This window comes from Engystomops pustulosus, chromosome 2 (genome assembly GCF_040894005.1).
Source record: "Engystomops pustulosus chromosome 2, aEngPut4.maternal, whole genome shotgun sequence".
Taxonomy (NCBI): domain Eukaryota; kingdom Metazoa; phylum Chordata; class Amphibia; order Anura; family Leptodactylidae; genus Engystomops; species Engystomops pustulosus.
This window is the reverse complement of record NC_092412.1, coordinates 39,245,457-39,263,372: the sequence shown is the minus strand read 5'-3', so window position 1 is coordinate 39,263,372 and position 17,916 is coordinate 39,245,457. Positions and strand designations below refer to the sequence as shown.

Sequence of the window (17,916 nt, the reverse complement as noted above, 5' to 3'; positions counted from 1 at the left end):
ACAGCTCTTTTGATAAGGGGACGACATGTGGAGGCAGCCATGGAGACGACTTCCATGATTAAGAGCGACAGTATGGGGCATTCATATTGCGCTGCTATGATTGCAACTTCAGGTCTCCAGCATGTCGGCGACAGATGGGCCGAGTTCCACTATGTATCTGGTGAAACACCTGAAAATTCTGCCTGACACAGCTCGTTTGATAAGGGGACCATGTATGGAGGCAGTGAACTAGTAGTAGATTAAAGGTGCTGCAGTTAAAACTATGTTAGTTGGATCTTGGCATGGAGCTGGCGCTCCGCTGCCAGCCGAGCTTTCGCCAATCCAAGCCCCTGTCTCTAGGCTACTCCCCAAACAGCACTTCTAAGAACCTTTTGTATAAGATCAAGTGTAGTAGCGTTCTTATAAGTTTGGAATATGGCGGGTGAGGGGAATGTAAACAGATGCGAAAGAAGCGCTGAAATAATATCGGTAAATGATAAAAGTTTGCCAGTATATTTTGTGGATTACACAGCAGGGTGGCGACAAAGTTAACAAGTTTGATGTGGAATCCATGAAAACAACCCAAAATTCTGCCTGACACAGCTCGTTTGATAAGGGGACCATGTATGGAGGCAGCTATATGGACGACTTTTGGAGGCAGCTATGGCGATGACGTGGGGAGGTAGCAATGGAGACAACGTGTGGAGCCAGCTAAAAAGACGACATGTGAAGGCTGCTATGGAGACAATTTAATTTGGATAGTGCCTGTATGTGGTAGTCCAAAAAAGTTTTCAAACCAGAGGAGCAGGTAGGTGGTCCTCCAGAAAAATTAAATAAATGGAGTGCCTGTATGTGGCAGTCCAAAAAAGTTTTCAAACCAGAGGAGCAGGTAGGTGGTCCGCCAGAAAAATTAAATAAATTGAGTGCCTGTATGTGGCACTCCCAAAAATTGCTTAAAACAGAGGACCGGGTAGGTGGCCCTCCAGAAAAATTAAATACATAGAGTACTATAGCTAGAGCCAGTTGGCCCTGGCAAAAAATAGCCAGTTTCCTATGCTTTAGTGTACAAAGAGGAGGAGAAGGAGGACAATGAGGAGGAGGAGTGCATACATTATTCAGGTTGAGCTTCTTTCACCTGGTGGAGAATGAAAATGCAGAGAAATTCAGGCTTTATTCATCTTGATAAGCGTCAGCCTGTCAGCGCTGTCAGTCGACAGGCGTGTACGCTTATCGGTGATGATGCCACCAGCTGCACTGAAAACCCGCTCGGACAACACGCTAGCGGCAGGGCAGGCAGGAACCTCCAACAGCGCCAGTTCGTGCCACATGTCCAGCTTTGAAACCCAGTAGTTGTAGGGAGCTGTGTGATCATTTAGGACGATGGTATGGTCAGCTACGTACTCCCTCACCATCTTTCTGTAAAGATCAGCCCTACTCTGCCGAGACTGGGGACAGGTGACAGTGTCTTGCTGGGGTGACATAAAACTGGCAAAGGCCTTGTAAAGCGTACCCCTGCCAGTGCTGGACAAGCTGCCTGGTCGCCTACTCTCCCTCGCTACTTGTCCCGCAGAAGTACGCCCTCTGCCGCTAGCGCTGTCAGAAGGGAAATACTGTTTCAGCTTGTGCACCAGGGCCTGCTGGTATTCATGCATTCTCACACTCCTTTCCTCTCCAGGGATGAGAGTGGAAAGATTTTGCTTGTACCGTGGGTCCAGGAGAGTGAATACCCAGTAATCGGTGCTGGAATAAATTCTTTGAACGCGAGGGTCACGGGATTGGCAGCTTAGCATGAAATCTGCCATATGCGCCAGAGTCCCAACGCGCAAGAATTCACTCCTCTCACTGGCCTGACTGTCCATTTCCTCCTCCTCCAACTCCTCCAACTCCTCTTCTTCTGCCCATACACGCTGAACAGTGAAGGACTCAACAATGGTCCCCTCTTCTGTCTCGCCAACATTCTCCTCCTCTTCCTCCTCATCCTCCTCCACCTCCTCCGATATGCGCTGAGAAACAGACCTAAGGGTGCTTTGGCTATCAACAAGGGAATCTTCTTCCCCCGTCTCTTGTGACGAGAGCAAAGCTTCCGACTTCATGCTGACCAGAGAGTTTTTCAACAGGCCAAGCAGCGGGATGGTGAGGCTGATGATGGCGGCATCGCCACTGACCATCTGTGTTGACTCCTCAAAGTTACTCAGCACCTGACAGATATCAGACATCCACGTCCACTCCTCATTGTAGACTTGAGGAAGCTGACTGACCTGACTGCCAGTTCTGGTGGAAGTTGACATCTGGCAGTCTACAATCGCTCTGCGCTGCTGGTAAACTCTGGATAACATGGTTAGTGTTGAATTCCACCTCGTGGGCACGTCGCACAACAGTCGGTGAGCGGGCAGTTGGAGGCGGCGCTGCGCTGCCCTGAGAGTGGCAGCATCTGTGCTGGACTTCCTGAAATGCGCACAGATGCGGCGCATCTTCGTGAGCAAATCAGACAGATTGGGGTATGTCTTGAGGAAACGCTGAACTATGAGATTTAACACATGGGCCAGGCATGGCACATGTGTCAGTCTGCCGAGTTGCAGAGCTGCCACCAGGTTACGGCCGTTGTCACACACAACAATGCCTGGCTTCAGGTTCAGCGGTGCCAGCCACAGATCAGTCTGCGCCGTGATGCCCTGTAATAACTCTTGGGCGGTGTGCCTTTTATCGCCTAGGCTCAGCAGTTTGAGCACCGCCTACTGTCGCTTAGCGATGGCACTGCTGCTGTGCCTAGAGCTACTGACTGATGGCGCCATGCCCACGGATGGTAATTCAGAGGAGGAGGTGGAGGAGGGGTGGGAGGAGGAGGAGGCATAGTAGGCCTTTGAGACCTGGACCGAGGTAGGCCCCGCAATCCTCGGCGTCGGCAGTATATGACCAGCCCCAGGGTCAGACTCGGTCTCAGCCTCCACCAAGTTAACCCAATGTGCCGTCAGCGATATATAGTGGCCCTGCCCGGCAGCACTCGTCCACGTGTCCGTGGTCAGGTGGACCTTGTCAGAAACGCCGTTGGTCAGGGCACGGAGGATGTTCTCTGACACGTGCTTGTGCAGGGCTGGGACGGCACATCGGGAAAAGTAGTGATGGCTGGGGACCGAATACCGAGGGGCGGCCGCCGCCATGAGGTTTCGAAAGGCCTCGGTCTCTACCAGCCTATAGGGCAGCATCTCCAGGCTAAGCAACTTGGAGATGTGGACGTTGAGGGCTTGGGCGTGTGGGTGGGTTGCGCTATACCTCCTTTTGCGCTCCAGCGTCTGGGGTATGGAGAGCTGAACGCTGGTGGATGCTGTGGAGGATCGTGGAGGCGAAGATGGGGTTTTCGCACGGGAGGTGTTTCGGCCGGGGTCCTGGGCAGGGGGCTGACTAGCAGATGACACAGGGGAAGGAGCAGTGGTGTGCCCGGCCGGAGGTGAACGGGCTTGGTGCCATTGAGTGGGGTGTTTAGCATTCAGATGCCTGCGCATACTGGTGGTAGTTAAGCTAGTAGTGGTGGAACCCCTGCTGATCCTGGTTTGGCAAAGGTTGCACACCACAGTCCGTCGGTCATCCGGTGTTTCTTTAAAGAACCTCCAGACTTCTGAAAATCTAGCCCTCGCCACGGGAGCTTGACTACGGGCAACATTTGGCGCTGATGCACCAGCTCTGGCCCTGCCTCTCCGTCTGGCCCCACCACTGCCTCTTCCAACCTGTTCTGCTATAGGACTCGCCTCCGTCTCAGAAGCACTGTGTTCACCCGGCCTATCGACCCAGCTTGGGTCTGTCACCTCATCATCCTCCGATCCCTCAGTCTGCTCCCCCCTCGGACTTCCTGCCCTGACAACAACTTCACCACTGTCTGACAACCGTGTCTCCTCATCGTCGGACACCTCTTTACACACTTCTTCCACTACGTGAATAATGTCATCATCACCCACAGACTGCGACTGGTGGAAAACCTGGGCATCGGAAAATAGCTCAGCAGCAGCAGGACAAGTGGTTTGTGACTGTGGGAAGGGTCCAGAAAACAGTTCTTCAGAGTATGCCGGTTCAAATGCCAAATTTTGCTGGGAGGGGGCAGACTGGGGGGAAGGAGGCTGAGGTGGAGGAGCTGGAGGAGTGCCGATTTCGGTGACATGGGTGGACTGCGTGGAAGACTGACTGGTGGACAAATGGCTAGAAGCATTGTCCGCAATCCACGACATCACCTGTTCGCACTGTTCTGGCCTCAACAGTGCTCTACCACGAGTCCCAGTAACTTGAGACATGATGAACCTAGGGAGTGTACCTCTGCGGCGTTCCCCTGCTCCCCCATCAGCAGGTGGTGTCTCACCCCGCCCAGGACCACGGCCTCTGACCCCTTCAGTAGTTGGACGCCCACGTCCACGCCCTCGTCCTCTACCCCTAGCCCTCGGGTTAAACATTTTGAAAATGAAAGTTATAACTTTAATTTTTTTTTTAATTTTTTTTTGTTTTTTTTTGTGTTTTTTAGTTTTTAAAACCAAACCATGCTATCCTATTGCTATGGCTATTTTCTAGCCAAGTATGAAAGCACACTGCTATGCCAGATGAGATGACGCTGAGTTATGAAAAAATTTACGTAAAATAAAAAGTAAATGGCAGACTGTGCCTAATTGAAATCCAACCCCTAATAAATTGTCCCACTTCGGTCTTTGCGATGGATATGTGCGTCACTAAGCGCTAAACACAACGGTCGCAAGTCTCACTGCAAATTCCTCACAATATGGTAGTAGATGCACTACAGCAAGGCCAGCCACCAGCAGATCAACCAGAAATAAAATATATATGACGCTATTGTAGGCGTAAGTAAGCCGTTTGGATTCTCCTATGGCTATTTTCTAGCCAAGTATGAAAGCACACTGCTATGCCAGATGAGATGACGCTGAGTTATGAAAAAATAAACGTAAAATAAAAAGAAACTGGCAGACTGTGCCTAATTGAAATCCAACCCCTAATAAATTGTCCCACTTTGGTGTTTGAGGTGGATATGTGCGTCACTAAGCGCTAAACACAACGGTAGCAAGTCCCCCTGCAAATTCCTCACAATATGGTACTAGCTGCAAATAAAAAAAAAAAATGTATAACGTTATTGTAGCCCTAAGAAGGGCTGTTGGGTTCTTGTTGAATCACTCCTGCCTAACCCTATTCTAATAGAACAGCCTAACGCTTTCCCTGACCAGCAGCAGCTCTCTCCCTAGCGGCATCCAGACACAGAATGATCCGAGCAGCGCGGGCAGCGGCTAGTCTATCCCAGGGTCACCTGATCTGGCCAGCCAACCACTGCTATCGAAGTGTAAGGGTACCACGTCATGCTGGGTGCAGAGTCTCCTGGCTTGTGATTGGCTCTGTTTCTGGCCGCCAAAAAGCAAAACGGCGGGAGCTGCCATTTTCTCGAGCGGGCGAAGTATTCGTCCGAGCAACGAGCAGTTTCGAGTACGCTAATGCTCGAACGAGCATCAAGCTCGGACGCGTATGTTCGCTCATCTCTATTCCTGACCCGGTCAATAGAGTTTACCTTTAATGCTGAGTTAAACTTAGCGACTATTAGACTGATCTAAAATTTTCATTGCAAGACGTTGATGGTTGGAGGGACTGGATCCATTAGATATTTCAATATTTTGCTTGTATCATGTATAGGGTTTAATATGGAGAGCAACAAATTGCTCATCTGTATTTGCTATATGCATGTTGCATTTACTGTTTTTTTTATTGTATTGTAGAGGAATGCTTATGTTTTTGTAGGTAAACCTGTGCTCCCTAATGATTTATAAAGCCCCGGTCACAGCACATTTGCAGATGCATTCTTTCCAGATCTGTCTCTTATGAAAGCAATCTGTGTATTATAAATTCTCTGCTATCTGCCTGGACTTAGCACCTTCCAGGCTGCATTTTCAGAGCCTGCTGCTCATCTGTTACATTTTCATCCTGGCCGTAACCCGATGAGTGGGGGACGATGGGATGACGGCTACATTGTGGTAGAACTCTTACTAGAGATGTTGTGTTGCCCGGATTATGGGGATTAGGCTTCCTTGGCACTGTTGAACCCTGACTAGGATATATCATTTGCCCTTTATGGTCATGACTAGAACATCTGGTATTGAATGTTAAAGGTTGTCCAGAAAACTGAAAAAGATCATTCTAGGTTTTACCGCTCCATTGTTTTATTTCCTTACATTATCAATGATGACAATGGAAAAGGCCAATTACTGGTTTTATCCTTGGACCTGCATGTACAGAATATGACTACTGATGCCAGTGGTTGGTTACAGTGAACATGTGACTGTAAATTATGTCATCATTAGAGGACAAGTCAACAGAGACTTCAGAAACATGAAATATATTGAATTATAAGCAAAAGTTGGATGTTTAAGCCAAGCCCACGGCCAGTTGACCCTTCCCTTCATAACAACATCTAATCTGGGTGAGGCCTTCTACTTTGGCAGGGGTTTTGCAGGCCCTATTTCCTTTTAGGATAGGAACATTTATTAATTTGCTAAGACTGTCTCTGGAATTTAGGACCTGTCAAGTTAAATTTAGGACAATGCTATACAACTCTCTTGAAAATTGTGAAAAGAAAACAATCCTACACCCAAATTTTTTTTGTGTTTTTAGACGGATTTGTGATATTGGGAGTGGGAAGCAGCCCCTTGCAGAATATTAAACCAGACCCAACTTATAAATCCTTTCCTAGAATAGCAACTATGGCTGGTGCACTTACTTGGCTCAGAAGAGTCTTACTGTCAAATGCCCCTAAAATGTTGTCTTAGTACCACCAAAATCTTCTTAGTCTAGAAAAAGTGTTTCTCAGGAGACTGTCTATCCTTCTAATTTGTCTAATTTACCTTCGTCTTTCTAGTTTTCCTATTTGGAGAAACTTCTTCTAGTCCACGGAGCCTGGAGTTACAATCGAGTTACCAAATGCATCCTCTACTGTTTCTACAAGAATGTGGTCCTGTACATCATTGAGGTAAGATTAATGGCAAACTAAACAAGAACATAAAGCTGGCATGCTAAGTATGGTCTATGAGGCTGCAGAGGACATCCGCTGCTCGGCCTCAACCTAAGCCAAGTATAACAGACAAGAATGACACAGACATTTATCAGGTGGAGAGATTCCCTTAACATCATTTGCACAGATCCCTCTTAAAATGGCTCATCTTACTGTACTCCGAATGAGGACGCACCAAGCACAAAATCCATTAAGTGCCTGGAGACAGCTGCCACAATATTATACCGGCACATGGTTAGTACTGGCCGTAGATCATCCCAACTCTTTATATTTCATCTTCAAACACAAGTTTGCATAGCTGTGTCTTGGCCGGCACAGGACTTTCTGCTCAGCCAACAAATCCATGTATAAATCTAAATACAACATAAAAAACCTCTTCTGCTTTGATATGTATATCACTGATGTAATGATACTGGTGACCTTGGCTGTCTGGAGGGTCAGAAGAAGCCAGTGATCTCGTCTCCTTTACACATATCACAGCTAGAGCTTGTCAACAATGTTGTTTGTGGCACACCCCAAAATTTGTATCATGTCACCAACGGGTCTAGTGACGAGAAACATATATGTGCTTATTACTCATTACTGAACGTGGTAAGGAACTTAATGTTCTCCAGGAGCTTAAAGGGATTTTTTAGGATTAGGAAAATTTGGCCTCTTTTTTTTTTTTAAAAAAAACAATGTCACACCTGCCTTACAGATTGAATGTCCATGTATTATTATTTTTATTATTATTAATTTATTTAATTATAGAACAGCATTAATTCCATGATGTTGTACTATCAGTAAGGGGTTCGCATAAATTACATAAAGACAAGTAACAATGCAAATACCAAACACACCATGCAAACTACAGTGATCTGGAACAAGTGGGAGCAGGACCCTGCCCATGAGAGCTCACAATCTATAAGGGATATCTGTAATATTAGACACAACACATGGATATGAGTGACTTTGTTGCTGGAAACAGGCAGCAGTGTTAGTGAGCACTATTTGTAGGGAATATTTAAGAAATATTAAATATTCCAGAAATTAAAATTTTTTACTCTTTTAACCTATTTTATCTCATATTATAATGAAAACTGAGAAAGAAGTGTTATTTATGTGTCCTATGGCCTTATTTATTGCTCTTCTCACTATCCTGTATCTGGCTACATTACTAGTCACCCCCTCAGCTATTACTTTAGTATGGCAAGAAAATGGTTTGATGATCTGTGCAAACTGATTGTTTCAAATACAGGCAGTCCCCAGGGGTGTAACTTGAGGGGGTGCAGCGGTTGCGGTCGCACCAGGGCCCAAGAGGTTTAGGGGGCCCTTATGGTGTCACTTTCCCATATGAGAAGACTATTACTATAAACCATACATTATAGTCGGGGGCCTGGCACACACTTTGCACTGGGGCCCATCAGCTTCTAGTTACTGACAGTCCCCAACTTAAGGACACCTAACTTACAGACAACCCCTAGTTACAGATGGACCCCTCCGCCCACTGTGACCTCTGGTGAATCTATGGATGCTTTACTTTACTCCCAGTCTGCTGTCAGGTGTCTGCGATAAAGCTTCACAAAATTTTGAAAATCCAATCATCACAGGGGAAAAAAAATTGTCTGGAGCTACAAATATAAAATATACTTGTTGCAACTTTATTTTTAATAGATTTTTTTCAGGTGGAGCATTCATGTGCACTGGCTTCTGATATAAGCCTATTATCCATCTATGGTTGAGTGGTCATTTTGAGACATGGCAGCCATTTATGTAGACTATTCGTGTGCATCTCACAAAAAAATAATAATTTGGAATCACAAAAAAACACCCGCGTAATAATGTTTTATTATCATAATAAAAATTGCCCTGCCGGTCACAATGATGGAACTTTCTCATTATTTATGGCAAGCATTAGTTTTACATTGTGACAAAAGTTTTTATACAGGCCACACCCACTTGGTCAACAGCTTTCTGTCCCATTTCTATGAAGCCACACCCATTTTCTATTGATTTTAAATATCTTTAGCCATAGTTAGATGTACTTAATAGCAGCAAGGATGATATACAACCTTGGTAGTAAATTTGCACCACTGTGGGTTATAAATTAAGTTTGGGATAAATATGCATAAATGTTGAAATTAAAAAAAAAATATATAGATTTCTATAGTATTTTTAGCTTCAAACTCATTTACTTATAGGGACTGTAGGTGCAGCTAAGCAGCATGTTGGCATTGGATAATAATGCATAGCACGGCAGATGTCTTACACATCCAGACTTAGGATCAAGTCAGAACTTCTGCTGAATTTCTCATACAAAAATAAACCAACTTGACTTTTTCTTTTCACATGTGCACATTGCTTCAAATTGGTTCCTGTGAAAACCCACTGACTGTACACTGCTGATATAGCACGGATGAATTACTCAGCCTCCTGGCTGCAACATGGCTGTGTTTATTTGGCTTTTTTGGATATGGTGAGGGCTATGTGGGTCCATGTATTTGTGCTATAACTTTTATATTTTTATACATTTTATAGATCTAAGAATTTTTTATTTTATTGAATATTTATGTTAAAAGTATATCACAATATTGTCGAATCATCTACATTAGTGGAAGTCATTTTTTTGGATAGATTCAGATACAGTAGATAGATATTAACTAAATAGATGACCGATGATAGATAGATAGATATATGAGCCTTGCAAAGGAAGACATTTTTTTTTCAAAATGCATTGGAAAAGTTTGTCCCATATCGTGATCCATAGCAAGAGGTGACTGTGTGAGATCTTGTTATCCTAAGTTGGTCCGGAAGAAGCTGATAGCAGCATAAACAGATTTTGAATTACTGTTTCTTGGGAAATTGGACACTCGATTAGGAAAACTGTATTATGGAATCTGGTGGAAATTCAGGCATAAAACATAGAAAAGAAGATTGAATAGGAAATATTACTCCAGGTAGAGTACTAATCATTGAATTGCTTTTAGAAAACGGAGCGTGGTTATATTACTAATGTAAGTTTTTAATTGATTTCATTTAAAGGAAATCTACCATTTTGTTTTTACACATTACCAAATCAAACATATTTTGAGAATACTGTAGCGACACTGATGCAGAAATATATCTTGTTTAATCCCTAAACTGAGTGGTTTTGCGGAAAAAACTATTGTAAAATTAGGATAATGAGGCTCTGTCACTCCTATAACTGCCTGGGTGCTCTCCTCACCCTAATATTGCACTGCTCTAGTCTTGTCCTGCCCAGGATAAGCCGAGAATATATCATCGCTGTGTTGTCCTTGACAGGCAGAAATAATCAATCGCTGCACCATCCCCCAACAGCTGTGTAGGAGTCAACCAGCTCAGGTTGATTAGTCCTGTCTGGACAGTTCAGGCAGCTCCTGTGTATGTGGAAGTAATGTGTTTATGCATGGCAGCCAGGGCACCCAGCTTTGGCAAGGTCCTGAATTTTGTAATTGTTTTTTAAACAAAACGACTCAGTTCTGGGATTAAACAAGATATGTTTCTGCATCAGTGTAGTTACAGGTATGTTTGGTTCAGAATGCATAAAAACAAATGGTAGATTTCCTTTAATACCACAGTAGGAGGTATTTTTATAACCAGCAGCACTATCTATTTAAGTTAAAACACCGGCAGTGAAACGTGTATATTTGTTTAGAAGATATATATATATATATATATATATATATATATATATATATATATATATATATTAGATGACATAATAAATAGATGACGTGATAAATAGACAGTTGATAGATAATTTAAAGGCAAATGTCAGTCAGAAGGTTACTAACAGGGCTCCTGGGACCATAACAGTCCAGGGCAAGGGCTAGAAAGAAAGCTATGGGTCAGCTATGTTTTAGCTTTGCATGTATAGAGGTGGAATCCATGAAAAATTTTACCTGTGGGCCTTAAGTCAATCCAGTCCAACACAGGATAGATAGATATATATGACAGGACAGATACATATAAGATAGATAGAGATCTGCATGGAAGAGCAAGGTGACGTCACACGAGAGGAGCGAATTCATGCTTCTCACGTGATGTCACCTGGTGAGAGCGTGCATAATTAGCAGCCCGGAGCACTGGACATCTTGTCCCCATACTCCGTGCTGTTAATTATAACTTTCTTTTCTTGGTGATCCCAACGAGTCAAGACTAGTGACAGGCAGCATTGGGGTCAAGTTGAAGAGGAGCGGATGTTAGTATTTCTAGGTTGTTTTTTGTTATTTTCAGTGGTTGACTTCCTTTAAGGAGCTTTCAAGACCACGGTGCATGGTTTGCACAGAATAGAAAAGATTTATATTATAAGATTTGTGAGCTTCTACATTTCTGTATGTATCAGCCACATTATCTAAGTTTAGAACTTCCCTATCTTACATATACTCTAGATGCGTCTTCCTGGCTTCCTTCCAGTACACACACAGTACTTCACTATGGGAGACTACGTGGACTCATTCAGTTCCCTGCCAACACATACGATTTTGTGAAGCATAAGGAAGTCAGAGGACAGATTATTTTGAGAGAAGGCCAAAGCCAGGAAACACTGAGCTATGACTGGAATACATTTTTGGAGACTTTTCTATTCCGTTAGAAATATAGAGCAAATATATATGTATACATATATGTGTATATAAAATTCAAAGAAAACAAGTTCATGTTCATTTAGAAACAATAATACAAATGTTTTAAAGGGAATCTATCACCACATATCTACCTATAAAGGTAGATCGGGTGGTAGGTACATCTATAGGACGTGAGGCTAGCCCTTTTAAGGGCTAATCCTCACGTCCCCTGTATCTTTTGCTATGTTTTATTACTCAAATATGTAAATTTTCTTAAGCGACTACTGGGGTGTGGAGTAGCCAGATCTGAGGCTACACGGTGCGGCTACTCTACGCCCCAGTAGCCTCTTTGTTCCTCCTACCAAAAATCTGTGCGCCCTAATCTGAGAATCCTGCCATTTGCGCATGTGCAGTGGCTCCGGCTCTGGGCCTGCTGTTCTGCGCATGCGCCGATGGCAGGATTCTCAGACATGGGTGCGCAGCCGAAGATTTCTGGTAGGAGGATCGATGAGGCTACTGTGGCCTGGAGTAGCCGCGCCGTGTAGCCTCAGCTCTGGTTACTCCACACCCCAGTAGCTGCTTAAGAAAATTGAAATATTTGAGTAATAAAAGGAAGCAGAGAGTTTAGGTTCATTAATGTTTTATGATTTATACAATAAATACAAGATGTAATGGTGGGGCAATGTATATGGTATACATACATATATATATATATATATATATATATATATATATATATATATATATATATGTTTTGCGTCTTTTTGCATTCAAAAAACACAATTTGCTGTCATTTGAATGACTTATTAGAGTCAGATTTTCAGTATTGACTGATTTGTAGTGTTGTAAATTTTGCAATATATAAGAGAGCACAGATTTTTTTTTCAGTCCTAGTAAGTATTTCAAGAAGTACAGACTTGGGTGGTCTAGAAAGAATGCACCTCAAAGAATCCCTAATATTGTGGCTGTGGCAGACCTAAACCCACTACTGGTTTATTTTTCTATTTTTTGGAGAAATACACATTTACATCCTCTGTGTTTTGTTTCAAAGCCCAGGCGGTGGTATCTGCATATTAATTACCCAGAATAATTATTAGCGAGAAGTTTCACCTTCCTTCTTTTCAGTGAACAGAGTTCAGCTTTATAATTTGTGTCAAGATGGAAATTTCAGTAAATGTAGGTGGCAACATTTTTTTTTACCCCGTTCCTGCAGCATGCCACACATTTACAGCATGGTAAATTTCAGGTACATAAATGTATGGCACGGACATGATTCTGGCTCAGCTAAAAGATTCATCTGTCAGCCTACTGCAGTGATCTAAATGGAATGAAAAAATTTCAATCCTGGTTACAAAACAAAATTTCTAGTTTATAAAAGATAACAAAGATTTATTTTGTTAAATAAATTAACCAACACATCTCCAAAAACAGATCCAATACTTTTGCCAACTTTGCTCTTAAAGGGGATAGGACCTAACTTGCTGATCAGTTGGGCGCGGCGCAGCATTTTCCGTCAGCTCAATAGAGATTAATGGAGCAGAATGGTCATGAGCGGCGATCTGCTCCATTAGTCTGACGGAGCAACAAGGGGTCCGACAGATGTACATGGGAACCCCCTAGTTTTTGTAATCTGTGGGGGTCTCATCAGTGAGACCCCCACTGATCAGCAAATTAGGCCCTATCCCATGGATAGGTCCTAATTTGCGTTTGTGGGAAAACCCCTTTAAGTTTTAAGCATGTTTTTCCATGAAAGTCCATGGCAGATGTGGCTTTTGGTCGCTGATTGTGCTGTGTATTGAATGTGGGTATTACTCCTATGCAATGAATAGGTCAAATCTAGACGCCATCTCCGCCAGGTCAGACCAGTTTAGACCAGGTCTGACTTTGGTAGAGATTTCAGCTATAACAACAGTTTTCCGAGAGAGTCTTTAGTAAATGCATCAAAAATTACTCACACCGAAATTTGATGGAAAACCACCAAAACTAGTGGTAATGGGGCTTGTTACATTCCTTCTCCACCAGAATTTGTCCTTGACTGGCTTAGCTTTAGGACCATTCTGTTTAACTCTCTAAGTCATCATTTTACCATTTCTCAGATGTCTAAGCATAACCATCGCTCAATTCTTTGGCACAATATGAAATAGCTGCAGTCCCTGGGTTACATAGAAGATAGGTTCTTTAGGTTTGGTCTTAAGTTGAACTTGTATGCAAGTCAGAACAGGTATGTTTTATAATTGTAACTCCAGACAAAAACATTTTCTTTGTCCCTGTGACAATTATATTTGCAAAGTTTTGTGGTGTCATGGGAACAAGGATTATCAATAAAGCTTCATTACAGGCACCTTACAGCTGATAATTGCAGCCTGGGACTAAAGTTAAGCAGCAATTTCTGAAGGGGACCCCCTTCCGGCTTAAAAATATACATATATTACATTCCTATATACATAAACATACAGTTCATCACTCATACATACACATTTATACAGTGTTACACACATATAGAGCATATACAAACACACATAACGTACTGTATTTATACACACCATACACCATATACACATACAGCATATACACATCACAGATACACACACATAAACAATATATATACCACAATGTGCAGCGTAATATGTATATAATGGTGCAAATTCTTCATTCATGGCAGGTTGGATGACGGGGCCCCCTGACACTGTGGGCCCCATAGCAGCTGCTATGGCTACTACCGCTATAGTTACGCCCCTGTGTGTATATATATATATACGCCCCTTGTCTTCCCTTGAAAAAAAAATCGCAAAAGAATGTTTTTAATAATAATACATTGCATTTCGTAAGATTGTGACCCAGAGTAGTGGAGAATTAGCTAGATTGTGGGAAACAAACCAATCTCTGGCAATGAAACGGTTACCACAGCATTACTCAAAATCTATCCCTGTGCCATGCAAACATTGAGATCTCCATGCACACCCCATTCCCAGGCTTGTGCTTCGGGTTCTGATTGTTCAGGATCTCAATCGGAAGTGTTGAGATGCTTCATAAGGATGGTATTATCAATGTGCCCCTCCAGAGATTTCCTAAATGCTTTGGTGCCCTCATTAGTGTGATTTCCTAACAAGAAGACAAATTACTATGAGAGTGTATCCAAGTGGAATACACAGAATAATATCCCACTTCATTCATCTTGAATAGATTTTGATTGGCTAGCTTCTGCAGCGATTCTCTAGAAGAATGCTTTGATGGCTCATTTGCATGTCGTTTGCATAATGAGTTATATGGTTCGGGGGGTAACACCAGGCATCTGTATGGGGAAGTTTACGATTCCCTATCACAATTTTTCATTTTAAGTGTTACCTCAGATTCGACTCGCACATCTGTAGGACACAGCGGAGAAGATAAGCTCCATGATCTATGAGGGGTCCGCACAGCTGCAAGGAACAGGTGTAAAAGTGACAGGAACCCATTACTTCCTCATCAATCTCTGCACGACTCTGCACAGTGGCCTTTGTAGTCACGCTTTCAGACACGTAGGCCACAAATAAGACATGCTTTATCTACAAGTGATGAAATGGATATCACGTCAGGGCCATGGCCTAGTAAAATTAGTCAAAACCTCTCAAACAGGCTCTACGGGGGAGATTTATCATAAGTCTCTTTGAGCAGAGTTGTTATAGTTGCTCATGGCAACCAATCAGAGCTCAGCATTCATTTTCCCACAGCTGTCTATAAAATTAAAGCTGAGCTCTGATTGGTTTCCATGGGCATCTAGAACAGTTTAACCTCATAAACTTGACGATAAATCTCCCCCTTTGTATATATAGTGCAACCAATCAGAAATGAGCAGTTTTTTTCAAATGTTTATTTTCACATTTGTTTATCTTATTGCTCGATTGAAACTTTTAAAATCTTTATGTGACCTAAGTTTAGTTAGATACGAGGGAACATAAGTCAGATTCTCAAGACTATCATACAGCTATGAATAAATCAGGAAATTCTGAGAAATGCCAAGCTTTAACTCCAAATTTTAGATTAATTTAGAGTGAAAAAAACCAGAAAGGAAGAGGAGGGATGTATTAAGACTGGTGCATCGTCCTCTGGTCTTAATGCCCCCCTCCAATGGTGCATAAGATGGTGGTATTACTACTGTAAGAGGTGCATTTGAGTGAAATCTATGTGAGGTTTTATATAAAACCTGCACTATTATAGTAAATTCAGGTCGCCCTGTGTCCTGCCCTGTCACGCTGACTTTACAAAAACGTGTCCAGAGGGGAAAAGTGTCCATTTTCTCTCTCGGCTTTCTGTTTTAGTACATAGGGGAAATCCAAGGGTTATGTAAGGTTCTTAAAGGATATTTACCTATTGACTCAAGTATAAGCCTAGGGTGGGAAATGCATTGGTCACAGCCGGCACCCAGTATATAGCTAGCCAGTCCCCTTCCACCAGTATATAGCCAGCAGCCCCCTGTCTCCAGTATAAAGACTGCTAGCCCCCTGTCCCCAGTATATAGCCAGCAACTCCCTCTCCCCAATATAAAGCCAGCAACCACCCTGTCCCTAATTTATAGCAAGCATCCACCTGGCCACAGTATATAGCCAGCAGCCCCCTGTCCCCAGTATATAGCCTGCTAGCCCCCTGTCCCCAGTATATAGCCAGCAGCTCCCTATCCCCAGTATAAAGCCAGCAACCCCCCTGTCCATAATATATAGCAAGCATCCACTTGGCCACAGTATATAGCCAGCCATCCCCTGCCCCTAGTATGCCCAGCCTTTTAAATAAACAAACAATCACTGTACTCACCTTTCCGTCTGCCCCGCAGGCCCTCTTCTTTCTTCAGCGATGCTCCGGATCCGGCTCCATGTCCCTGAACGGTGCACAGCACCGGGACACGTAGCTGAAGCATCGCCAAAGAAAGAAGAGGGCCTGTGGGGCACTATTTTGAATAACATAGGGATGCCAAAATGTAGAGATTAAAAAAAGATGTTCCAGAATAGGTATTTTTGTTTTGGCAATAGAAGTTTGTATTAACACAGATACATCAGGAGAGATGACATAGCCACCTTATAGGGGTTGGCTACTAACAACAAGCTTTACCAGCATAAGTACAAGATAGAGTCGCCATATTGTACTTACTCAGGTAACTGTGACTTACCGAAACGGCTGTGCAGTTATTACTGAACATAAAATGGGGTTAGAAAACCAAGAAAAAGGCTGGCACGGCGCTATTATGGAGAGAGTCTTCTGGTAAGTTTAAATTGTTTATTCCAAAAACTGTAAACGCGTTTCGGGCGGAACACCCTTCTTCAAGTACAAATGGAAATAGCTAATCATTGTGCGCTGGATCCATTCAGTGCTGGAGCGCCTAGGTACATGACATGTGGGGTGAGTGAACACCGTGTGTATAAAAGCTCAACTGGCGGAAGTGTCGGAGGATGAGCCGGAAGTTTGAATCTCTCGCTACAGCAACATGTTGCCAAGGAAACCCGAGATAACAATTGGCAGCTTGCCCCAGTTCACACGGGCACAAAGACTGAGGCCGCGTTCACGCGCTGCAGTTACATCCAATAATAAGCAGGACATGGGACATCTAAGGAAGTCAAAACTCCTTCTGCCAGCAGGTCATGTGATCTGCAACCCGGCAGCCAGAGACAAATTTTACCGGGGCAAGTAAATGATGAGTACTTACCCTGGTAAATTTATTATTAGAAGCCAACCCCTTTAAGAGGGGTTCCCAAGGCTTCCATGGAACATGGTACTGTAGGTGAATATATTGGGCTAGGATTTAATCTGTAAAATGCATTTTATGAGAAGGATTAGCAAGGATAATATCTTATACTTACTGTTGAGATAGTAGATCTTGGTCCCACACCCTGTGGAGACCCTGGGAAGGTGCTAGGACCAGGTGAACCTAAAATAGGTCCCTTTTACTTTCAGCGGCTCATAGCAGTTGTGTGGACTTCCTGTATGATACATAATGAACGTTCTTGCTTACGAACATCCCAGCACTTTAGGGAAGACTTACGTGAACAATTTCTACCATTCAAACCTTAAAGACCTGGGCTTAAACTAAGATTGAAACAGCTTAGCAAATACAGTAACTGTTCCTGAAGTATATAAAGTGACACTCTAGTGACCTGCTGATGAGTGAGAAGGTTTAAGGTGGTTCTTCCTCTGCAGTCATTGACACCTAATTCTCAGGACTTTTCAGGGACATTGAAGGACTTGACATGTGTCTTCCTGGAGAAGTTGAAATGTTTCTCCAGGTTTTCCCCTTTGTTATCTTCAGTTGATCACTTAGGTTGTGGGTTAATCTTCCCTCTTCCATTATAGGGATTAGTTATG

The 17,916-nt window shown here is 43.3% G+C and overlaps 1 protein-coding gene across 5 annotated transcripts in view; it reads left to right on the top strand.

The window, feature by feature from the left end:
* ATP8A2 (ATPase phospholipid transporting 8A2) overlaps positions 1–17,916 on the top strand; it is a 493,942-nt gene that overhangs the window by 284,041 nt on the left and 191,985 nt on the right. For all 5 annotated transcript variants that reach the window (XM_072134328.1, XM_072134326.1, XM_072134327.1 and 2 more), the window contains one exon: positions 6,869–6,979. In XM_072134328.1, coding sequence (XP_071990429.1) covers positions 6,869–6,979 — 111 coding nt within the window. The remainder of the gene's footprint in view (positions 1–6,868; positions 6,980–17,916) is intronic.